This window comes from Dendropsophus ebraccatus, chromosome 3 (assembly GCF_027789765.1).
Source record: "Dendropsophus ebraccatus isolate aDenEbr1 chromosome 3, aDenEbr1.pat, whole genome shotgun sequence".
In the NCBI taxonomy this organism is placed as follows: Eukaryota; Metazoa; Chordata; class Amphibia; order Anura; family Hylidae; genus Dendropsophus; species Dendropsophus ebraccatus.
The window spans coordinates 186,123,074-186,149,584 of record NC_091456.1 but is presented as its reverse complement, the minus strand read 5'-3'; the positions used below and the strand labels follow the sequence as shown (position 1 = coordinate 186,149,584).

The 26,511-nt window shown below is 43.6% G+C and overlaps 2 protein-coding genes across 4 annotated transcripts in view; both read right to left on the bottom strand.

The window, feature by feature from the left end:
* The window catches only part of LOC138786710 (zinc finger protein 665-like), a 524,499-nt gene that overhangs the window by 422,735 nt on the left and 75,253 nt on the right, over positions 1-26,511 (bottom strand). The gene's annotated exons all lie outside the window — the stretch shown is intronic.
* On the bottom strand, positions 1,755-15,284 carry LOC138786790 (oocyte zinc finger protein XlCOF6.1-like). 2 transcript variants are annotated; one of them, XM_069963844.1, is made up of 4 exons: positions 15,100-15,284; positions 9,820-9,962; positions 8,294-8,402; positions 1,755-3,304 (listed from the first exon to the last, which is right to left on the bottom strand). In XM_069963844.1, the coding sequence occupies exons 2-4, from the start codon at positions 9,895-9,897 to the stop codon at positions 2,400-2,402; spliced, it is 1,092 nt and encodes a 363-aa protein (XP_069819945.1). In that variant the 5' UTR covers positions 9,898-9,962; positions 15,100-15,284; the 3' UTR covers positions 1,755-2,399. The 2 variants fall into 2 exon arrangements, with proteins under 2 accessions (XP_069819945.1, XP_069819946.1); XM_069963845.1 differs by lacking the exons at positions 9,820-9,962; positions 15,100-15,284 and adding an exon at positions 8,860-9,456.

Sequence of the window (26,511 nt, the reverse complement as noted above, 5' to 3'; positions counted from 1 at the left end):
CACATGTGGGGTATTTTCGTACTCAGGGGAAATTACCCTACACGTTTTGCATTTATTTTCTCTTTTAACCCCTTGTGGAAATGAAAAAAATTAAGGCTAGACCAACATTTAGTGTAAAAAAAAAAAAAAAATTTACACTAAATCATTGATCTAGTCTTTATTTTTTCTTTTTCACAAGGGGTTAAAAGATAAAAAAAACACTAAATGTGTAGCGCAACGTCCCCCAAGTATGAAAATACCCCACATGTGAACATAAAGCACCAGGCAGGTGCAGGGTAAGCCTCCGAAGGGAAGGAGCGCCATTTGGCTAGAATGGATGGTGAATGCCATGTCGCATTTACAAAGGCCCTGTGTTGCCAAGACAGTGGAGGCCCCCCAAAAGTGACCCCATTCTGTAAACTGCACCCCTCAAGGAATCTAAAAAGGGGTGCAGTGAGCATATGGAATGCTTGATGACTGGAACATTTGTGCTGTGAAAATGAAAAATGGAAATTTTTCACTTTCACGTTACATTGTTCCCTATTTGTACCCGTCACCAGTGGGGTCCATATGCTCACTGCACCCCTTGTTAGATTCCTTGAGGGGTGTAGTTTCCAGAATGGGGTCACTTGTGGGGGGTTTCCAGTGTCTTGGCAGCACGAGGGCTCTGTAAATGCGACATGGCCCTTGAAATCCTTTCCAGTGAAATTCAGCTTCCAAAATCCAATTGGCGCTCCTTCCCTTTGGAGGCTCGTCCTGCGCCCCCTTGGCACTTTATCGCCACATGTGGGGTATTTACGTACTCGGGAGAAAATTCGCTACACATTTTGTGTCTTTTTTTTCCTCTTATCCCTTTAAGAAAATGAAAAATTGAAGGCTAGAACGTTTTAGTGTAAAAAATATTTTTTTCTTTTTTCACGCCATATTGTTCGGAAAATCTGTGAAGCACCTGTGGGGTCCAAATGCTCACCGCACCCCTTGTTACATTCCTTGAGGGGTGTAGTTTTCTAAATGGTGTCCCTTTAGGGGTGTTTTTTAGGTTTTGGCACCCCAGAGCCTCTGCCAACCTGAAGTGGTACAGTCAAAAATGACCAAATATAAGGGAGCCATTGAAATTTACTAGGCGCTCCCTTATATCTGAGGCTTGTGGTTGCGTCAAATAGCGCAATAGGGCCACATATGGGGTATTTCTATAAACTGCAGAAACGGGGCAATCAATATTGGGGTGAATTTCTCTGGTAATAGGTTTATAATTATGAAAAATATTGGATTACAATAAAATCTCTGCACAGAAAATTAAAATTTTCAAATTTCTTACACACTTGGCTTTTATTTCTGTGACTCCCCTAAAGGGTTAAAACACTTTCTGGATATGCTTTTGCAGAGTGTGGGGGGTGCAGTTTCTGAAATGGGGTGCTTTGTGGGGCTTTCTAACATACAGGCCCCTCAAATACACTTTCAACCTGAACAGGTCCCTAAAAATATCTGATTTTGAAATTTTACAGAAAATTTGAAAATTTGCTGCTAATGTTTTACGCTTTCTATTGTCTAAAAAAAAATGAAACATAGTTTAATAAATGCCGCCAACATAAAGTAGACATGTTGCTAATGCTATTTAATATATAATTTATGTGGTATAACCACTTTCTGTATACGCAAAGAAGTTTCAAAGTTGGAAAAATGCATTTTTTCACATTATTTGGGGTTTTTTCATAAAGATTCGTTATGAGTATCGACTCCAATTTACCAGAAATGTAAAGTACAATATGTCACGAGAAAACAATCTCAGAATCAGCCGGATAGGTAAAAGCATCCCGAAGTTATTAATGAATAAAGTGACACTGGTCATATTCATAAAATTTGTCTCTGTCATTAAGGCCATTTCAGGCCCGGTCTTTAAGGGGTTAAGGATCATTCAACATGAGCACTTTCCAATTCATGGACCTCAAGGTACTCTTTCTTGGTCTTCATCACAAACCTTTGTATGCTATTACAGCATGGAGATCAGAGATCCTCAGTAAAGGGGTTCTACAGTCCATAGTACACACATAACCATATAAAATGTTTTATTAAAGATAAGCGAACATACAGTCAGAATCAGTTAGTGTCCGTTAAAGAAAAAAAACGTCCAGCCCCTTTCTGAAACACCTAATGGACTGATCTACGGAGGCTGAGGCCGGAGCCCCGATGCGGGTGTCAACCAAGGCCCAACACCAGCATACGTATAGAAACAACCACTTATGAAAGAAGGTGACACAGTGACATAGATTACTGGGATGTCCTAGGCACATGGATTATATGTAAAAGCCTCATCCACATTCTATTGTTCTAATGATAGAACATTTATCATTTCATAATGATCACTTGCTACTCTAAGCTGCCTCTCTCTTCTATGAGTCTCGGACTGTCAGTCATAATGGCTACCTCACTATGTGGAGTCTCTGATGTTTAACAAGACGTGCTTTCCTTGAGAAACGCTTCCCACATTGTGGACATGAGAATGGCTTCTCCCCCGTGTGAATTCTCTGATGTTCAACAAGCTGCGATTTCCGAGTAAGACATTTCCCGCATTCTGGGCACTCAAATGGCTTCTCCCCCGTGTGAGTTCTCTGATGTTTGGTGAGGTGCGATTTCTGAGAGTAACATTTTCCGCAGTCTGGGCATAAAAATGGCTTCTCCCCTGTGTGAATTCTCTGATGCTTAATAAGATCGGACTGCTGGTAACAATATTTCCCACACTCTGAACACGAATACGGCTTCTCCCCTGTGTGAATCCTCTGATGTTTAACAAGATGCGATTTCTGAGAATAACATTTCCCGCATTCTGCACATGCAAATGGCTTCTCCCCTGTGTGAGTTGTTTGATGTCTAATGAGATTTTGTTTTGACGTAAAAGATTTCCCACATTCTAAACACGATAATGGATTCCCACCGGTATAAATTATCTGATGTGACTGCTGAGAACAGCATTTCCCGCATTCTGGGCATGCAAATGACATCTCTTCTGGCTGACCTCTTTGATGTATGACGAGATATGATTTCATAGTAAAACATTTATCACATTCTGAACATGGAGTCTGTTTCTCCTCTGTATGAGCACTTTCTTGTTCATCGACCATTCTGTAAGCTTTATTATGTGTAACAATCTGTGGTGAATCAGACAAGACTTGTATATAAGGATCAGATGACAGGTCCTGGCTGTGAAGTGCTGAGGGTATATCTGAGATAATGGAACGTTCTTCATAGGTATCTTGTGTGATATTGTGATCAGCAGCTTTAAAATCTGTAGATGTCCTGTATCCTATTGACCTACTGGTACAGTCATCTGCAAAGAACAAAAAACAATTTAACGATTTAGGAATATTGCAAAATCTTGAAAAACTTTTTTAAATTTTTTACATTTTTGTTCAAATTGAAAGGCATGTAAAAAAAATTCAGTTATTAGGACAATGATGGTATATATAAAATGGTGTGCTAGTATATTTCTACCTTACAAAAAAACCAAAAACTTTAGTGTCTATGTATAAGTAAATGGTCGAACTTCCTTGCGGAAATAAAGGAGTAGGCATCAAGCATGTATCCACCTGAGCTGGGCAGTGTATACCTCAGTCTCCACTGAATGCAGCAAACAAGAATCTATGGCCAGCACCGTATATCTTTAAAGGGGTTCTCCATGGCCATTTACTTCCAGAGACAGCACCACTCTTATCTCCAGGTCAGGTGTGGTTTGCAATTAACTCCTAGACGCACCAGGACATTACTGTACGTCATGGTGCCACTAGGAGAGTTCAATCGAGAGGGCTCCGATCGCCGTGCCCGCTAATTAGGCATTTAGATGCAGCTGTCAAAGTTGACAGCTGCATCTAAATGCTTGCTGTCCCCCATACCTGGTGGTCTAGGGGGGGAATCGCCCCCCTGCGACGTGATCGCGGAGGAGCAATCCCCGCATCTCTACCGGACCGGGGTCTGCGCCATAATGACGCTGAACCTGGCTCGGCATTCTATTGCTCTCGGCAATAGAACATAGATCATTGATCTATGCAGTATATCTATAGATCATAGATCAGTGTAGTGATACTAAAAGTGCCCAGGGGGAATAACCCTCACCCCAGGGGGACTTCTACTATGTGTGTAAAAAATAAAAAAAAATGTTTTTTTGTTAATAAAAAAAAAAAACCTCCCCTAATAAAAGTTTGAATCACCCCCCCCCCCTTCCAAAGTGCAAAATTGCACATTTTTGGTCACATCAAATCTAGAAAAATTGTAATAAAAAGCGATCAAAAAGTTGCATAGCGCAATCAAGGTACCGATAAAAAGTAAAGATCATAGCGCATAAAATTACACACACGGCCCCATAGACCAAAAGATAAAAGCGCTAAAAACATGGTAATACAGCGATTTTAAGGAACATTTATTTTTTAAACCAGGTTTTCATTTTTTAAAAGCCATCAGATAAAATAAAGTTACATATTGTTGTAATCGTACTGACTTGAAGAACATATATAAGAAGTCAGTTTTACCCCAGGGCGAACGCAAAAATTACATCAGCCATACGATTAGTGGCGCAAAAAATAAGGGCTCATCTGGGTCTCTAGGTGGAAAAATGCAAGTGCTATGGCCTTATATACACAGGGAGGAAAAAACAAAAGCTCAAAAATTAAAATTGTCTGTGTCCTCTAAGGATTAATCTCCATTCATTTCTATAGAATCGAGTTCTAAAAACTGCTCCGGCAATAAGGCACATATCATCCCAATGATTAGCCAAGGAGCCGACTAGATATAGGCAAATTTCCTTTTTTAACAAAACGAGGCTCTTTTCTAGGTCGGCATTCGGGTGGCCTTTGAACTATATAACCGCTCTGCTCCGGGTGCTGGGAAAAGCTGGATTCAGCCCTGGGAAAGTGGGAGGAGTTTCCCAGGACTGGATCCAGCTTTTCCAGGGACCCGGAGAGCTGCAGTACAAAGTTCAAAGGCCGCCAGCTGCCGAGCTGACGATAATGCTGTAAATTTGCTCAACATTTATAAAAACCACCAGCTAAAAAAAACAAGGGCTGCATGGACATCTCTAACAATGTCCATGCAGCCCAGCCCGCATAATTATCCAACCGTGTAATAGGCTCAGTAAGCGGGCACCAATCTAGCATAACGGCACTCGCTTCCCCCGCGCTACGGGAAGCTGGATATCCCGGAGAGGTGAGTTAGTAAAGTTTCTTATTCCCTCCCCCCTGCATTATGAAAAATAAAATCCTGTAGACGGATTTCTCCTTTACAGAACTAATAAGAAAAAAACTTTTGACAAGTCTAAAGGTAGGCAGTAGAAGAGCGTGAGGACGTGCTTCCCTCCCCGACTTGGTACTCAGTTGTAGGCAGTGGTGGATTAAATGTACCCTGGGCCCCGTGCTGTCCGCCCTACCTGGGCCTCCCCCCCTCCTTCCACTTCGTACACAACCGCCCCAGCTGAAGAACAACTCCCATCATGAACTGCCAGCAGGCCATGATGGAGATTGTAGTGCTGCAATCTGGAGAGACAGAAACTGCATAACTACAACTCCCATCATGAAGTGTTAACAGGGCATAATGGAGGTTGTAGTTCTAGGGATAACCTGTCCATGTTTCTGCTCTTCTCTGGGGCTCACATCTACACATATACTGTACATACATACACATATACATACATTGTATACACATATACTGTGCATGCATACATACACCATATGCATACACGTACATCATTTACACACATACTTTAATGCATACACATACATCATATATACCCATACTGTACATGCATATACATACATCATATACACCCATACTGTACATGCATTCACATATACACTTACTGTACATGTATACACATATACATATCACATACACATACTGTACATGCATACACCATATACATACATCATATACACACACACACTACATGCATACATCATATACACATACTGTACATGTGTACATACATACATGCAACCTTTAAACACACATAGTACATTTACTGAGCACATTACATACAGAAACACACTTTATACACATACACTTCCACACTGCATGTTTCCATTCACAGTTCTCATACACAGAGACAGGTGCGTGTGCACACACACATAGTATACAGCCTGACCCAGTGTAACACCACACACAGTACACAGCCTGACCCAGTGTAACACACACACACATAGAATACAGCCTGACCCAGTGTAACACCACACACACAGTATACAGCCTGACCCAGTGTAACAGACACCACACACACAAACAGTATACAGCCTGACCCAGTGTAACAGACACCACACACACAAACAGTATACAGCCTGACCCAGTGTAAAACCACACACAGTATACAGCCTGACCCAGTGTAACAGACACCACACACAGTATACAGCCTGACCCAGTGTAACACCACACACAGTATACAGACTGACCCAGTGTAACACCACACACAGTATACAGCCTGACCCAGTGTAACACCACACACAGTATACAGCCTGACCCAGTGTAAAACCACACACAGTATACAGCCTGACCCAGTGTAACAGACACCACACACAGTATACAGCCTGACCCAGTGTAACACCACACACAGTATACAGACTGACCCAGTGTAACACCACACACAGTATACAGACTGACCCAGTGTAACACCACACACAGTACACAGCCTGACCCAGTGTAACACCACACACAGTATACAGCCTGACCCAGTGTAACACCACACACAGTATACAGCCTGACCCAGTGTAACACCACACACAGTACACAGCCTGACCCAGTGTAACACCACACACAGTATACAGCCTGACCCAGTGTAACACCACACACAGTATACAGCCTGACCCAGTGTAACACCACACACAGTATACAGCCTGACCCAGTGTAACACCACACACAGTACACAGCCTGACCCAGTGTAACACCACAAACAGTATACAGCCTGACCCAGTGTAACACCACACACAGTACACAGCCTGACCCAGGGTAACACCACACACAGTATACAGCCTGACCCAGTGTAACACCACACACAGTACACAGCCTGACCCAGTGTAACACCACACACAGTATACAGCCTGACCCAGTGTAACACCACACACACAGTATACAGCCTGACCCAGTGTAACACCACACGCAGTATACAGCCTGACCCAGTGTAACACCACACACAGTACACAGCCTGACCCAGTGTAACACCACACACAGTATACAGCCTGACCCAGTGTAACACCACACACAGTATACAGCCTGACCCAGTGTAACACCACACACAGTATACAGCCTGACCCAGTGTAACACCACACACAGTATACAGCCTGACCCAGTGTAACAGACACCACACACGCAGTATACAGCCTGACCCAGTGTAACACCACACACAGTATACAGCCTGACCCAGTGTAACACCACACGCAGTATACAGCCTGACCCAGTGTAACACCACACACACACACACACACACACACACACACTTACTTACTTATTATGAAGAAACTCCTGGTTGTCAGCAGACAGCAGCTCCATGCCTCCCTCCTCCATCTTCCTCCTGGTCCCGACACCAGGTTCTTCCGTCCCTCCCCCTCCTCCCATGCACCGACAGCAGTGGAGAGCAGGAAGGGGGGGAAACAGGACCCCAGCAGGACCCCAGACTGCTGTAGTTTGGCTTCTATCTTCCTCCAGGTCCAGGCACCGGGTTCTTCCTCCCCTCCTCCCCCGACAGCAGAGGAGAGCAGATGGGGGATGAAACAGGGCCCCAGACTGCTGGCTGCAATGAGGCACAGACTCGGTCAGCTCAGCCTCAATCCTCACTTCCTGCAGCATCACCAGCTTCCTCTGAACGCTGCGCTGCGTCCCGCCCACCTGGAGCAGCCTCATGCAGGACAGGAGAGCTAAGTGCCGCGGAGGGGGGGGAGCGGACTCCAGGGACAGAGCGCCACAGCAGCACATCACTCAGGGGCCCACTGGGCCCCTGAGTGATGTGCTGCTGTGTAACCTCATGCATAGTAATAATGTGGGCGGCAAGGGCCCCCCGGAGCCTCGGGCCCCGGGCGGCCGCCCAAACCGCCCATATTATAATCCGCCACTGGTTGTAGGAGTAAAGTTCCATTAAACACTTATGGAGCCCAGACGGAGATGAACTGACTGCCGATCTGGAGTGAAGCCCGATGCTATGTGGAAATGACTACAGCCAAAAAAGTGTTATGGAGGAATATACAGCAGAGAAGACAAGAGGACCCGGAGCCTATAATATTCCAGAATAGAATAGTTACAGCCGGTGACTGAGGAGAATGTGTGACTGTTCTCAGGGGTCACTTACCTGTAGTGATGTCCTCCATATACTGCTCCTCCTCCCACATATCGATCTCTTCTTTTACTATTATGTTTAAACTATTAACATTGTTCCCATCTTCACTCTGATTCATAAGCTGTGAAACAGAAATGAGAAAAGTCATCAGACAGTAGGAGAAGAGACGCAGGGCCTCATCCCATACATATAGTGTCCCTACAGTCTCTTGTGTTTCTATTTGTCTCACTCTGCTCTCTGAACACATTCCCCTTCCAATCTCATTTTTCAACCCTCTCTTCCGCATAGACTTATTTTGACAGCATGTAACCTGATCTCTCAGTGAGCTGCTCCATTCTGTAAAAATAGCATAGAATTAGACGGTTTTGTTGTTTTTTTTTTGTTTTTTTTCCAGATTGAATAAACATTTAGCTGGAGAGGAGACTAGGAAAAAGCCTAATACAGGAAGAAAGACCCATTTTTCTCATTCTGTACTATTGATTTATACAAAGCTTGCTGAAATGGCAGTGACCATTTTAATCCTATCAACAACCATAAAACACCATAAGATAAAACAAGGCAGGGACATCTCCATCTACCTGATCCTGAGGAAGAAGAGGACGGGGACATCTCTCTGGTGCTGTTCTCTTACTGGATCTGACTGGAGGGAACACATACAGAGACTGAATTCATTCTTTCCATCCAGATAATACAGAGAGGAGGTGTGTATATAGTCCTGTCTATTACCTGCTGATGGGAGGGGCTGCTGATCCTCCAGCATCACATCCTTGTACTGATCCTTGTGTCCTTCTACATACTCCCACTCCTCCATGGAGAAATAGACCGCCACGTCCTGACACCTTATAGGAACCTGACACACACAATGATCACACAGTCATCCCCCCCCCCTCCAGTGGTGTTACTGTATAATGTCCCAGCATTCCCAGCAGCCACAGTCTCACCTCTCCACTCAGCAGCTCCACCATCTTGTTGGTGACTTCTAGGATCTTCTCTTCCTCCATTTCCTCATGTATCAGGGGCCCCGGGATTGGGCTCAGGGTTCTCCCCCATCCTTCACACCCAGGGGCCCCACAGCGCCCACTAGAGGACTTCTTCACTACTGTGTAATCCTGTGTATGGAGAGACACATTACTATCACTCCATCCATTCCCAGAATCCCTCACCTCCCCAGTCCTATCCATCTGTTATTCTTTAGATAAGAATGATGTCATGATGACATCACTCCCAGAATCCCTCACCTCTCCAGTCCTATCCATCTGTTATTCCATAGATAAGAATGATGTCATGATGACATCACTCCCAGAATCCCTCACCTCCCCAGTCCTATCCATCTGTTATTCCATAGATAAGAATGATGTCATGATGACATCACTCCCAGAATCCCTCACCTCTCCAGTCCTATCCATCTGTTATTCCATAGATAAGAATGATGTCATGATGACATCACTCCCAGAATCCCTCACCTCCCCAGTCCTATCCATCTGTTATTCCATAGATAAGAATGATGTCATGATGACATCACTCCCAGAATCCCTCACCTCCCCAGTAAGCTGGAAGAGTATCTCTAGAGTGAGAGTTATTATCCTCTGCGCCATCTTGTTCCGGTCCCTGGTCATCCTTGTTCAGTCAATCAGGAGAATTAGATAGAAGATATGAGCAGAAGATCCTGTATTGTAGGGGCCTAAATAGAGAAGAGATGCGACAATGTAAAAAAAAAAAAAACCCACACAAAAAGTCATGTAAAAAAATACATTTACTAGAGATAAGGAGAAACATTCGGGGAGATACTCATATAGATGATTCTTATTGTATGGATTAATCGGAAAAAGAATAATGTGTCTGTGGTTGAGGCCAAAGGATGGTACAATCAAGGAGGTACAATCACATGTCCACTCATTGAGCTCATACTCCTACAGTATAATCATTTTAAGGTTTTATATACACTTTTTCTGCCCCACCATCTTACAACATCACATAGTGAATGTCTCAATGAGCGTTCGGAGACAGATTTTCAGAGGATATGCATCAGAAAAAACAAACACTATGGAGGAGATTTATCAAACATGGTGTAAAGTGAAACTGGCTCAGTTGCCCCTAGCAACCAATCAGATTCCACCTTTCATTTTCCAAAGAGTCTGTGAGGAATGAAAGGCGGAATCTGATTGGTTGCTAGGGGCAACTAAGCCAGTTTCACTTTACACCATGTGTCATAAATCTCCCCCAAAGACTCTGAAGACTCGTTGGATGAAGAAGAACTCCATTTTGTCACCTTCTTGGATAGCGGACCTATATAGTTCTGTGAGTCACAAACAAAATTAACCTATAACTTACTACCAAGCCCCCTGACGATTTTACATATACCTATTCTAGTCCGCCATGTTTTATGGTGGGGCTAGAATAGGGACGGGGAACCTTCAGCCCTCCAGCTGTTGCCAAAGGCCATTCAGGCATGATGGTAATTGTAGTTTTGTAACAGCTAGAAGGCCAAAGGTTTACCATGCCTGTTCTAGAATAAGACCCCATTCACACGTTCAGTATTTTTCAGGACCTTATATTATGTTGGCAATCCACAAAAATTTTGTCTGTAGTGCATCCGTAATCTGGATCTTTTGCGGACGCTGCGGACATATTTAGATCTCTATTGTGTTCTATGTGCCTATTCACAGGTCTGCAAATAAAAAGTGACATATCGTAGTGTAATTGTAATTGCGGCATAGAACCAAAAAAAAAGTCTATAAAATCTGCATTTTTTGGCGGCCGTTACAGACATCAGCCTCAGAGACAGCACTTCAAAATCAAAAAGCGTGATTCTTTTTTCACATCTTACTACGCGACGTTTCTCAAGCAAACGTTGGGTGGTAAGATGGGAATAAAGAATCACACTTTTTGATTTTGAAGTGCTGTCTCTAAAACTATTGTGTCTTGATGAGGGGGGCCCGTTTGGGGAAGCGAGCGCACTACTTCAATTATTTCTTATTATTTCCAGCCAGTGCTGTTCCATCTAGTATATTTGATGACCTCAGTAAAACCCGCCCCCCCCAAAAAAAAAAAAAAAAACAGAACAGAACAGAACCGCAAAAATATACCAGCATGTGAATGAAGCCTAAAACTTAACTTCTCAGCAACTTCAAATAAAGCAGCAATCTAAAAAATGCTAAGCCTTAAAGGGGTAGTCCCATCTGATCTAACATACTTAACCCTTGGATCAGGCCCAAAATGACCCCATGGACCGTGCAAATTTTCATGTTTTTGTTTTTTGCTCCCCATCTAAGAGCTCTAGCACTCTCAGTTTTCTATCTACAGGCCATGTAAGTGCTTGTTTGTTACAGGAATAGTTGTACTGTGTAATGGCGTCATTCATTTTACCATAACATGTATGATGGAATCCCAAATATATTATTTATGAAGATATAAATAGGTGAAATCGTAAAAAAGAATGCAATATGGTAACGTTTGGGGGGTTCCTGTGTCTACGTAATGCACTATATGGTAACAGCGACATGATACAATTATTCTATAGGTCAGTCCGAACACAACCATATGCAGGTTACACAGATTCTCTAATGTTATATATATATTTTTTAATGAAATCCTTTTTTTTTTGCAATTGATCATTAATAAAATGGGCCTATTGTGACGCTTAATGCTGCGTTTACACGGAACGATTATCATTCGAATTTTCGCTATAACGATCGCATTTGAGCGATAATAAATACAGCAAACGATCAGGCAATGAGCAAAAAAATCGTTCATTTTGATCTTTCAACGTTCTCAAATCGTCGTCTGTCGTTAGCTAAATATTCGCAGATCGCTTCGTGTAAACAGTCTTTCACTGATTCACCCTATGTGAAAGATGGGCTTAAACGATCTTAAAAACGATCGCAATAACGAGTTTTCTTACGAATCTTCTAACGATTTTTCTCCGTCTAAATGCTGATCGTTATAAAAATAAAATCGTTGCTTCAATATTGTTAATCGTTCAATTGGGCGAATTATCGTTCCGTGTAAACCCAGCATAACACGGTTTTATTTTTTCACCTACGGGGCTGTATGAGGTGTCATTTTTTCCGCCATGATCTCTAGTTTTTATTAATACCTTATTTATGAAAATCGGACGTTTTGATCACTTTTTATTAGCTTTATATATATATTGCAACAAAAAAAAAAATAATAAATTGGTAATCCACGCACTTTTATCCCTCTTTTCATCTACGCCATTCATCGTTAGTGATAACGCTTGTTATATTTTAATAGATCGGACAATTACGCACGCTACGGTATATTATATGTTTATTTATTTATTTATATATGTTTTATTTATATAATGGGAAAGGGGGGGATTTGAACTTTTATTGGGGGAGGGGCTTTGGGGTAGTGTAATAATGTTTTTTTACACATTTAAAGTCCCTTTGGGGGACTGTTACATTCATTTATTACATTACACACACTGATCACTGCTATGCCATAGGCATAGCAGTGATCAGTGTGATAGGCGATCTGCTCATTGAGCCTGCCTGTGCAGGCTCAGTGAGCAGATCACCAATCGGACCGCGCGGAGGCAGATTAGAGACCTTCTGCGGTCCGGTACAACGATTGGGACCCCCGCAGTAACACTGTGGGGGTCACGATCGTTAAGTGACAGTGGACTCGCCGTCACTTACACAACGCAGCGGTTGCACCGCGGCAATTAAGGGGTTAATGACACGCTGCAGCGATTACTGCAGCCTGTCATTAATGATAAGGGCTGGTCTGCTCACAGCAGCCGGCCCCCACCTCCTATGAAGCGCGCTCCCTGTCTGTTCTATGGAGAGGGGAGAAGGGAGATTAGTCGGCAGCAGAGAACAAAGGATTACACAGCCAGGAGCTGCATTAAAGTGCTATTCAAAGGTCAAAGAGGTCAGTGCTGACTAGCATGGTGATTTAGCTGTAAATTAACTCTTTGTTATCCTGTTTTGGTGCCTCGTCACCCTCCACCCCTCCCCTCTCCATACACAATAATGAGTTTCTTAAAATCTCCTGTACTATTGATTTCTGGGGAAAAAAATTTAAACGACAGTGACACTTTAACCTTGTGGGGCTTGTCAAGAGAAATATTTTTGCAGAGACATTAGTTTTGCCTTCTTCTCCTGGTATATCTCCTTCTTTTCCATCCATTGTCGACAGTTCGTTGTCCCGGTTTGTTCCCGAACAAGACCTGATAATCGCATAGACTGCTGACCAAGAGATGCACAAGTGCTAATACCAAGGAGACAACTACCCAATCCCAAATCTTCTTTGGTAACAAGAGTTTCTCTACTAGGGTACGTCCACACTAAGGGCCTTATTACACCACCAGATTATCTGTCAGATTTTTACAGCCAAAGCCAGGAATGGATTTAATGGATTTATAACCTGTTCTCTGTTTATAGTCTGGTCCGAACCGATCAAAACTTTTGACATATCTCTACGACATCCAGCAAAGTGGTGATCTGGCAGCATCCTGTAGTCAAAATACGGTGGAGTTTATTAAAGCAACATACACGGTGGCAACGTTTCAATCCCTGAGGGCCTTCCTCAAGCCTTGAGAAAGACCCTCAGGGGTTGAAACGTTGCCATAGGCTGCATTCACACATCTAGGGTGTACGGTTCATAAGTTGACTCTAGGTCACGGACTGAACTCTCCAACTCTTCAGAACTTCTGGCATCATAATTTATTATGATGCCAGAAGCTCTGTAACATGGCTGACATAGCAGCGTATATAGGAACACAGAGCTTTAAAAGGGGTAGTTCAACCAAAAAAAAATTAATTATTTCAAATGAACTGATGCCAAAATGCCAGAGATTTGTTATTTACTTCTATTAAAAATCTCTAGTCTTGCAGTACTTATCAGCTGCTGTATGTCCTGCAGGATGTGGTGCATTTTTTCCAGTCTGAGGCCATGTTCACATGGCGTAAGACACAGGCCATTCAGTGACCCAGCCAGGTCATGGAATGGTGTGAGGCCAGAGACGCACGCTCCATTGTGTGCACTGCGGCGCCGCTAGGGATCCCGGACGGAGTGTATACATGTGTATACACTACGGCTGGGATTCCCTCAGCCTGCAGCACTTTTTAACCATGGCCACGAATACTACGGAACTTAGGTTGGGTGAACATAGTCTGACACAGTGCTCTCTGCTGCCACCTCTGTCCATGTCAGGAACTGTCCAGAGCAGGAGAGGTTTTCTATATGGATTTGCTGCTGCTCTGGACAGTTCCCGACATGGACAGAGGTGGCAGCAGAGAGCACTGTGTCAGACTGGAAAGAATATACCACTTCCTGTAAGACATACAGCAGCTGATAAGTACTGGAAGACTTGAGATTTTCTAATAGAAGTAAATTACAAATCTATATTACTTTCTGAAACCTGTTGAAATCCCGTACGTGGGAACGCACCCTTAAAGTGAAAAATATGTGACAGAAATCCCAGACTAAACAGAAAAAATCTGTCCTGTGCACTTACAGTATCCTTATGGGGCTAAGGTGCAAAACATAAATAACTGTACACGACTATGGCTGTGCTGGTGCCGACCAATAGAATGAAGAGAACAGTGTAAATAATAAATAACAATTATTTTTTGAATTATATAATAATAATAATAATAATAATAATAATAATAATAATGAGAACAACTCATCCTGCAAACAATTTGCCCCCCTATAGCAACAAAGAAGGTACAAACCACTCACAGTCAGGCTCTTGTGATGCCTCAATAAAAAATGAAGGGAAACAGTAATAGTAAATACAATCCAGACCTGAAGGGGTTAAAACATTAATTATAATGGCCGACACTGACCTCAATCTGCTCCACACATCCCTTCACCTGCAGATCTGTACAGGAGCCGTGTGCTTCCCCTGTGCTTCCAGGACCTGCCATGATGTCACAGTCATGTGATCAGTCACATGGAGGAGGAGGAGTCACATGATCAGGGGCTGCTGCTCAGTGTATGCAGGACTCTGCTGTGCTGGATGAGCTGAAGTGATGTGTATGCAGCAGAGCTGTGTGTGTGTGGAGCAGAGCTGTGTGTGTGTGTGTTATACATGTCTGCAGCAGAGCCCTATGTGTAATGTACATGTAGCTGAGCTGTATATGTGTAATGTACATGTAGCTGAGCTGTATATGTGTAATGTACATGTAGCTGAGCTGTATGTGTGTAATGTACATGTAGCTGAGCTGTATATGTGTAATGTACATGTAGCTGAGCTGTATATGTGTGTAATGTACATGTAGCTGAGCTGTATGTGTGTAATGTACACAGTAGAGCTGTATGTGTGTAATGTACATGTAGCTGAGCTGTATGTGTGTAATATACATGTAGCTGAGCTGTATATGTGTGTAATGTACATGTAGCTGAGCTGTATGTGTGTAATGTACATGTAGCTGAGCTGTATATGTGTAATGTACATGTAGCTGAGCTGTATATGTGTAATGTACATGTAGCTGAGCTGTATGTGTGTAATGTACATGTAGCTGAGCTGTATATGTGTGTAATGTACATGTAGCTGAGCTGTATGTGTGTAATGTACACAGTAGAGCTGTATGTGTGTAATGTACATGTAGCTGAGCTGTATGTGTGTAATATACATGTAGCTGAGCTGTATATGTGTGTAATGTACATGTAGCTGAGCTGTATATGTGGGTAATGTACATGTAGCTGAGCTGTATGTGTGTAATGTACATGTAGCTGAGCTGTATGTGTACACAGAAGAGCTGTATGTGTGTAATGTACATGTAGCTGAGCTGTATGTGTGTAATATACATGTAGCTGAGCTGTATGTGTGTAATGTACATGTAGCTGAGCTGTATGTGTGTAATGTACATGTAGCTGAGCTGTATGTGTGTAATGTACATGTAGCTGAGCTGTATATATGTAATGTACATGTAGCTGAGCTGTATGTGTGTAATGTCCATGTAGCTGAGCTGTATTTGTGTAATGTACATTTAGCTGAGCTGTATGTGTGTAATGTACATGTAGCTGAGCTGTATATGTGTAATGTACATGTAGCTGAGCTGTATATGTGTGTAATGTACATGTAGCTGAGCTGTATGTGTGTAATGTACATGTAGCTGAGCTGTATGTGTGTAATGTACATGTAGCTGAGCTGTATATGTGTAATGTACATGTAGCTGAGCTGTATGTGTGTAATGTACATGTAGCTGAGCTGTGTATGTGTAATGTACATGTAGCTGAGCTGTATGTGTGTAATGTACATGTAGCTGAGCTGTATATGTGTAATGTACATGTAGCTGAGCTGTATTTGTGTAATGTACATGTAGCTGAGCTGTATGTGTGTAATGTACATGTAGCTGAGCTGTATATGTGTAATGTACATGTAGCTGAGCTGTATGTGTGTAATGTACATGTAGCTGAGCTGTATGTGTACACAGTAGGGCTGCGTTCACACTACGTATATTTCAGTCAGTATTGTGGTCCTCATATTGCAACCAAAACCAGGAGTGGATTAAAAACACAGAAAGGATCTGTTCACACAATGTTGTAATTGAGTGGATGGCAGCCATATAACAATAAATAACGGCCATTATTTCAATATACCAGCCGTTGTTCTAAAATAACAGCAAATATTTGCCATTATATGGCGGCCATCCACTCAATTTCAACATTGTGTGAACAGATCCTTTCTGTGTTTTTTTCTGTGTATGTGTCATGGAAATGTACAGGCGTCAGTGCATTGTAGATTTTTAACTGGGGCATGTGCATGGAGCACTAAATGCCCCCAGAGCGCATCAATTATCATAAGAAGGCACGGTGGCAGGTTGGGAAGGGACCTTATTCCCCCCACCCCCACCCCGCCTAATAATAGCAGCCTGCCACTGTCCAGTCCAGGAGCCCCAGTTTTGATGCTCGATGATTACTGGTACCCGGCTCTTCCCAGCACCTGGTCCGGTGGGTACTGGGGTAATAATGGAAGTGGGGGGGGTTGGTGTTAGCCATTTTATACCAGCTAACACTAAGCACCAACTAAGTAATGGATGCCATACATCAGGCGGCTTCCACTACTAAATGGGTAAAGTAAATAAATAACATAAGACACAATTGAAAAAAAATCTTTTATTTGAAAAATAACCCCCTCTCCATGACCATTTTATTAAAAAAAAAAACACTACTCATTAACATAGTCCAACGAATCTGCCGCAAACATATGAAACCATTTTTGTTAAAAAAAAAATTTATTACAACCAATTTAAAAATAAATCTATGGGAGGTCTATGGGAGTGCCAGAATTCCGGACACTTTCCTAATGCACGTCAGGAAAGCATCTGGAATTCTGGCCAGGGCGGGAGACAGTTGACAAGCGAGCGACTGCACAGAGCTCTGGGGAACCCCCCCCCCCCTCGCCCCTCCCCCAGGGAGAGACAGAGCCAGTACAGCAGATGCCAGATCGCAGGTATGCAGAGCCTAGAAGCAAGACCTGGCAGCAGTCCTCCATAACATCCCCAAGACCTCAACTTAGTGATGATTACTGAGACTCCTCCGCATTGGAAGAGTGATGTTTGTAACCCCACTACCCCTCCTCCTCACCCGTACCTCGGCAGTAATAGTCGATAAACACACACACCCAGTCCCGGACCTCTCCTGTGATGTGTACAGTATATTCTCTTCACCCTGACATTCCAATGCCATTTACAGAGAAGAGGAGACTCACAGGAGTTTGGTGAGTATTTAGTGTCTTTTTTTTTTTTTTTTGGGTGGGGTGGGGAGGGAGGGCACCCAGCTTGAAGGTGGACCTTAGCCTTACAAGTGCCAAGTTTTAGTAGACATTCAAAAAACTCTGGGAGCCCACTAGATGTTCTTCTCTGCTGCAAGAGTTCAGCAATGTTCTGCCCCTTTACTTAAAGGGGAACTCCAGGTATGGGGGGGGGAATTAAACTTCCGCAAAAGCATATAGCATTACTTACCGATCTATCCCAGTTTTAAAACTACCAAAAATCAATTTGTTTTGGGGGTCTTTGTTCTGTATTGTGTTTCTGTACTTCCTGGTTTATCAGTTGTACACAGGACTACAGGTTCCAGAATGCAATGCTTTCCCTCAGCTGTTCATCATAGTTCTCCACCCTGCCCCATCCCAATCTGTTGCAGAACATCTAGGCTGTATTCTCTACCTGTAACATCACACTGTATTCTCTACCTGTAACACCACACAGCACACTGTATTCTCTACCTGTAACACCACACAGCACACTGTATTCTCTACCTGTAACACCACACAGAACACTGTATTCTCTACCTGTAACACCACACAGAACACTGTATTCTCTACCTGTAACACCACACAGCGCTGTATTCTCTACCTGTAATACCACACAGCACACTGTATTCTCTACCTGTAACACCACACAGCACACTGTATTCTCTACCTGTAACACCACACAGCACGCTGTATTCTCTACCTGTAACACCACACAGCACTGTATTCTCTACCTGTAATACCACACAGCGCGCTGTATTCTCTACCTGTAACACCACACACCACGCTGTATTCTCTACCTGTAACACCACACAGCGCTCTGTATTCTCTACCTGTAACACCACACAGCACACTGTATTCTCTACCTGTAACACCACACAGCACCCTGTATTCTCTACCTGTAACACCACACAGCACACTGTATTCTCTACCTGTAACACCACACTGCACGCTGTATTCTCTACCTGTAACACCACACTGCACGCTGTATTCTCTACCTGTAACACCACACAGCGCTGTATTCTCTACCTGTAATACCACACAGCACACTGTATTCTCTACCTGTAACACCACACAGCACACTGTATTCTCTACCTGTAACATCACACAGCACGCTGTATTCTCTACCTGTAACACCACACAGCACGCTGTATTCTCTACCTGTAACACCACACAGCGCTGTATTCTCTACCTGTAATACCACACAGCACACTGTATTCTCTACCTGTAACACCACACAGCACGCTGTATTCTCTACCTGTAACACCACACAGTGCTGTATTCTCTACCTGTAACACCACACAGCACGCTGTATTCTCTAACTGTAACACCACACAGCACGCTGTATTCTCTACCTGTAACACCACACAGCACACTGTATTCTCTACCTGTACCACACAGCACGCTGTATTCTCTACCTGTAACACCACACAGCACCCTGTATTCTCTACCTGTAACACCACACAGCATGCTGTATTCTCTACCTGTAACACCACACAGCATGCTGTATTCTGTACCTGTAACACCACACAGCACGCTGTATTCTCTACCTGTAACACCACGCAGCATGCTGTATTCTCTACCTGTAACACCACACAGCACGCTGTATTCTCTACCTGTAACACCACGCAGCATGCTGTATTCTCTACCTGTAACACCACACAGCACGCTGTATTCTCTACCTGTAACACCACACAGCATGCTGTATTCTCTACCTGTAACACCACACAGCACCCTGTATTCTCTACCTGTAACACCACACAGCATGCTGTATTCTCTACCTGTAACACCACACAGCACTGTATTCTCTACCTGTAACACCACACAGCACCCTGTATTCTCTACCTGTAACACCACACAGCACGCTGTATTCTCTACCTGTAACACCACACAGCACGCTGTATACTCCACCTGTAACACCACACAGCACGCTGTATTCTCTACCTGTAACACCACACAGCACACTGTATTCTCTACCTGTAACACCACACAGCACGCTGTATTCTCTACCTGTAACACCACACAGCACGCTGTATTCTCTACCTGTAACACCACACAGCACAGTATTATTTACCTGTAACACCACACAGCACGCTGTATTCTCTACCTGTAACACCACACAGCACTGTATTATCTACCTGTAACACCACACAGCACGCTGTATTCTCTACCTGTAACACCACACAGCACGCTGTATTCTCTACCTGTAACACCACACAGCACTGTATTATCTACCTGTAACACCACACAGCACGCTGTATTCTCTACCTGTAACACCACACAGCACACTGTATTCTCTATCTGTAACACCACACAGCACGCTGTATTATCTACCTGTAACACCACACAGCACACTGTATTCTCTACCTGTAACACCACACAGCACTGTATTCTCTACCTGTAACACCACACAGCACCCTGTATTCTCTCCCTGTAACACCACACAGCACGCTGTATTCTCTACCTGTAACACCACACAGCACGCTGTATTCTCTACCTGTAACACCATACAACATTGTATTCTCTACCTGTAACACCACACAGCACCCTGTATTCTCTACCTGTAATGCCGATATAGAAATAAAGAACTTTTTAAATGTAATTTAATTTTTTTTTTCTTTTTATCTCCATGCACATATTATAATCAAGCATCTTTTATCTTTGAAGTTGAGCTCCACAATAAGGACTTTATCCCATATTATCTTACATGGGATATACTGATTATGCCTTGTTTTTTTCTTCAGGTGGGATTGGCAGTGCCGGCTCTGATCCTCTCTGCCGTTTAGCAATATTTACTTGTGAAACTCCAACATGTGTGAACACAGCCCTAATTTCACTGCAGACTTGTGAAATCAGTGCAACACCTGCTTCTGGTCGGTCAAAGATTGGGGGATCCAGCCAAGCCTCCTGTGACATCACACACTGCCCCCTCTCTGCATCATCAGCCTGTGCTCAGCAAACACACACAATGGGAGACAGAGGCATGGAATCTTTGTCTTCTAAGGTGGGAGAGCAGTGACAGATATGGTAATACATTATATAGACACATTTATATAACTTTTAATGTACTTTTAATAGAAAAATGCTTTACTTATGTGGAGTTCCCCTTTAATTATAACGCCACTTCTTCCACCGTCAAAACAAATTGCAAGTCAGTGTTTAGGCAGAATTTTGCTGGACTCTTGTAGAAAAGCGGAGGACCCAGTGAGCTCCCAAGGCTAATTTTAATATCTACTAAAACAGTCATATCCTGGCACTTGTAAGGCTTCCACCGATACTTACTAAAAGTCATATGAAAAGGTTTGGGCACCCCTATTAATCTTAATCATTTTTAGTTATCAAAATTTTGGTTTTTTTCAACAGCTATTTCAGTGTGATATATCTAATAACTGATGGACACAGTAATAGTTTAGGATAGAAATGAGGTTTATTGTACTAACAGAAAATGTGCAATATGCATTCAAAAAAACTTGACAGGTGCAAAAGTTTAGGCACCTCAACAGAAAAGTGACATTATTATTTAGTAGATGCTCCTTTTGTAAAAATAACAGCCTCTAGTCGCTTCCTGTAGGTTTGAATCAGTTGCTGGATCCTGGTATATGAAGGTATCTTTGACCATTCCTCTTTACAAAACAAGTCCAGTTCAGTTAAGTTTGATAGTCGCCGAGCATGGACGCTTCATCATCCCACAGATGTTCAATGATATTCAGTAGGGATGGTCCGAACAGAGTTCGGTTCGGGTTCGTAAGAACCCGAACTCTCGGTAATGATTCCCGCTGTCTGCCCGCTCCGTGCAGCGGGAGGAGCGCCTGGAAAACTGGGATATAGCCATAGGCTGTATCCCAGTTTTCCAGACGGTCCTCCCGCTGTATCCACCCGCTCCACGGAGCGGGCAGACAGTGGGAATCTGAACCCGAACCTCGGAGGGTTCGGACCATCCCTAATATTCAGGTCTGGGGACTGGGATGGCCATTCCAGAACATTGTAATTGTTTCTCTGCATGAATGCCTGAGGAGATTTGTTGAGCTGTGTTTTGGATCATTGTCTTGCTGAAATATCCATCCCCGGCCAGGGCCGGCGTTAGGGGGGGGGGCAAACAGGGCACTTGCCTAGGGCCCCCATCCCCCGGGGGCCCCCTACGGCAATTACATAATGTGTCAGGGGCAGGAGCACACTGGGAGCGTCCTGCAGCGTCTGTGAATGATCCCTGGCTACAGCTATCAGGGGTCACACGGAGGCTACAGGACGCTCTGCTCCGGTGTGCTGCTCCCCCCTCCCCCTCCTTCCAGCTTCACTACACCATGTGACCTCCCCTGTGTCACATGGTGTGATATTACAGCAGTCGGGACATGGAGGAGAGGGCTGCAGGCTGCAGTGTGAGGATCCCAGCCTGCTGCTGCTGCTGCATGGACATTAGAGGATGCACCACTACTCCCAGCATGCTGCTAGTGGTAGTAAGTATACTGTGTATGTAGTGTGTAATGTGTATCGATGTAGGTGTATGAGGGATGAATGTAGTGTGTGTTACATGTCATGTGTGTAGTGTATGGACTGGATGGGTTGGATCTGTATAATGTGTTTTCATGGATGTGTGTGTGATGGTGTGTGTGTGTATATATATATATATATATATATATATATATATATATATATGTGTGTGTGTGTGTATGTATCAGCACTGCTGACTCCCCTGCCCGGCAGAAGTGTAGCAGTGAATGTACTGTATATAGGAGCTGCAGCTGTTCTCTGGCCTCATCAGTCCTATGTAATTGCTGCCGGTGACCACTGAGGCCGGTGATTGGCTGCAGCTCCTATGTATAGTGTAACTGAGGCCGGTGATTGGCTGCAGCTCCTATGTATAGTGTATGATGATGTCACTAAGGTAATACTGTGTATTTTACTGACAAAAAATAAGGTGGTATTCAGTCCTTAGGTGGTGGTCACTGTATGGGGGTAATATTAGTCTGTATATAGTGTCATTAATGCCATAAAGTTACCACCACATAATACTATATACACTATACAGACCAATATTACTGTCATAGACTGACCACCACATAATATTGGTCAGTATATAGTACATATATAGAGTCATTATGTGGCAGTCACTCTATGGCGGTAATATTGGCCTGTATATAGAGTCATTATGTGGCGGTCACTCTATGGCAGTAATATTGGTCTGTATATAGAGTGTATAGTGCCATTATGTGGCGGTTATGGTGTGGTGCTATTATTGGTCTGTATATAGTGTCATTATGCGGTGGTCAGTCTATGGTGCTAATATTGGTCTGTATATAGTGTGTATATAGTCATTATGTGGCGGTCACTGTATGGGGGTAATATTAGTCTGTATATAGAGTCATTAATGCCATAGAGTGACCACCACATAATGACTCTATATACACACTATACAGACCAATATTACCGCCATAGAGTGACCACCACATAATGACTCTATATACACTATATACAGACCAATATTACTGCCATAGACTGACCACCACATAATGACTCTATATACAGACTAATATTACTGCCATAGAGTGACCACCACATAATACTATATACACTGTACAGACCAATATTACTGCCATAGAGTGACCACCACATAATACTATATACACTGTACAGACCAATATTACTGCCATAGACTGACCACCACATAATATTGGTCAGTATATAGTGCATATATAGAGTCATTATGTGGCGGTCACTCTATGGCGGTAATATTGGTCTGTATATAGAGTGTATAGTGTCATTATGTGGCGGTTATGGTGTGGTGCAAATATTGGTCTGTATATAGTGTATATAGTGTCATTATGCGGTGGTCTCTCTATGGCGGTAATCTTGGCCTATACATAGTGTGTTTTCTTCAGTAACAGTATGGAGGTAATATTTGGTCCTGATATAGTTTTTTTAAAACAAAGCATATGAATAGTTTTTGTGTTTACAACACTAGCTGCAGTCCTGGCATGTATCGGCAGTCCCGGCATGTACAGTAGCGGCAGTCCTGGCATGTACAATAGCGGCAGTCCTGGCATGTACAATAGCAGCAGTCCCGCCATGTACAGTAGCGGCAGTCCTGGCATGTACAGTAGCGGCAGTCCTGGCATGTACAATAGCAGCAGTCCCGCCATGTACAGTAGCGGCAGTCCCGGCATGTATCGGCAGTCCTGGCATGTACAGTAGCAGCAGTCCTGGCATGTATAGTAGCTGCAGTCCTGGCATGTAGCGGCAGTCCTGGCATGTACAATAGCAGCAGTCCCGCCATGTACAGTAGCGGCAGTCCCGGCATGTATCGGCAGTCCTGGCATGTACAGTAGCGGCAGTCCCGGCATGTAGCGGCAGTCCCGGCATGTAGCGGCAGTCCTGGCATGTACAGTAGCTGCAGTCCCGGCATGTACAGTAGCTGCAGTCCCGGCATGTAGCGGCAGTCCCGGCATGTAGCGGCAGTCCTGGCATGTAACCTTCTGAACTGACTCAATGTGAGTAAGGGCCATAATACACGGAGCGAAAATTGTCCAAATCTGGACGATATCGCTCTGTGTAATAAAGACTACAGTCATCAACTGATCATTGTCTTTTGGCAGGTGTAAAAATCATTGGCTGCTGATTGTGCATATGACATAATAAAGCTGTTACTTACCTTATCACGTCCCCCGGTGTCCTCAGGCTTTGTCTGTTTGTTACCGCCAGTGACTGGCTGAACGGCCGATCACTTCAGAGAGGGGACCAGAAGTGAATGCTGTAGCTGCGGTGACTGGGAGATCCCAGAGACACGGCCTGAGGACACGGGGGAACGTGATCAGGTAGTATATATCTTTATTGTTCACAATATACAGCAAGGGCTGCACAGACATCACTAATGAGATATATATATATATATATATATATATATATATATATATACAGCCTTTGCTGCACAATAATTGAGCCATGTTGTAGGCTCTGTAAGTGAGCTCCATTCTACTAGATTGGCGCTCACTTCTCCGGAATATCAGGCCGTGTAACACGGCCCTTAAAGTGGCCGTACACTTCCAATAACTGCTGGCTGAACAGTCCTTCAGAAGACAATTATCTCTCCCATCTGGCCCCATCCTCCCCATACACAGGAATGTTCTGCACAGATGAGTGTTCCTGTGTAGGCCCTATTCCACCAACAGATCTGATGACAGATTATCTGCCAAAGATTTGAAGCCAAAGCCAGGAACAGACAATAATGAGAGAACAGGGGATAAAGGAAAGACTGGATTTCTCCTCTTTTCAAATCCACTCCTGGGTTTGGCTTCAAGTCTTTGGCAGATAATCTGTCGTCAGATCTGTTGGATCTGGTGGAATAGGGCCTTAAGAGGGATAAGCTATAGCCAGACAGATCTGATGGCGGCTTATCTCTCTGAGAACAAAGAGGTTGGATGTTAATTTTCCATCACGCCCGACCCCTTATGTCCACTAATGTCATCTGTCAGACTGTCCACAGAGCCCTATACACCTTACACTGATGGCCGAACCCACCACGAGCAGCAGGTACCACCAACAAAAGTGAAAAATGTATGGGGACCTTAAATTGTTGCTACAATATTTCAGCATATGGGGCCCCACCTTCAACTTTGCCCAGGGCCACATTTAGTCTAAAACCGGCCCTGCCTGCAGAGCTGTACAGGAGCCGTGTGCTTCCAGGACCTGCCATGATGTCACAGTCATGTGATCAGTCACATGGAGGAGGAGGAGTCACATGATTAGGGGCTGCTGCTCAGTGTATGCAGGACTCTGCTGTGCTGGATGAGTTGAAGTGATGTGTATGCAGCAGAGCTGTCTGTGTGTGATGTGTGTGGAGCAGAGCTGTGTATGTGTGTGTTATATATGCCTGCAGCAGAGCTGTGTGTGTGATGTGTGTGGAGCAGAGCTGTGTGTGTGATGTGTGTGGAGCAGAGCTGTGTGTAGAAGTATCTTATCAGCAGACAAATCAATTATTTCCGCAACCGTACCGAACACCAGCCGTTGTTCAATACAACGGTCCTTGTTCCCATAGAAAAGAAAGCAGCACTCCACTCCAGAATGAATCCTCCTCAGCACTGGAGGGCGCTCTGCTTCTCCAAATGAGATGAATGACAATGGTCACTTCAGATGATGTGCTCACTGTAAAGATAGTAAAACAAAATTGCTGATAGGTGGCGCTGTGGCTATACAAATCATGCCTTAACCCCTTAAGTGCAAAGCCAATTTTCATTTTTGCGCGTTTGCTTTTTCCATTTTATGTTTAAAAGTCCATAGCGCTTGCATTTTTTCACCTAGAGACCCACATGAGCCCTTATTTTTTTGTGACACCAATTGTACTTTGCAATGACAGGCTTTATTTTCCCATAAAATATGCTGCGAAACCGGAAAAAAATCATTTGCGCTGTCAAATTGAAAAAAAAAGGAATTTGTTTTCATTTCAAAGAGTTTCGTGTTTAAGCCGTTCGCCCTGGGGTAAAACTGACTTGTTATATATGTTCCTCAA

Bases quoted from the DNA above. Each gene is read 5' to 3' on its own strand.
- LOC138786790 (XM_069963844.1), bottom strand. From the start codon at position 9,897: ATGACCAGGGACCGGAACAAGATGGCGCAGAGGATAATAACTCTCACT. The intron at 8,403-9,819 runs GTGAGGGATTCT...TCTGTTTCACAG, and splicing joins TCTTCCAGCTTACTGGGGAG to CTTATGAATCAGAGTGAAGA. The intron at 3,305-8,293 runs GTAAGTGACCCC...TGTTCTTTGCAG, and splicing joins TATGGAGGACATCACTACAG to ATGACTGTACCAGTAGGTCA.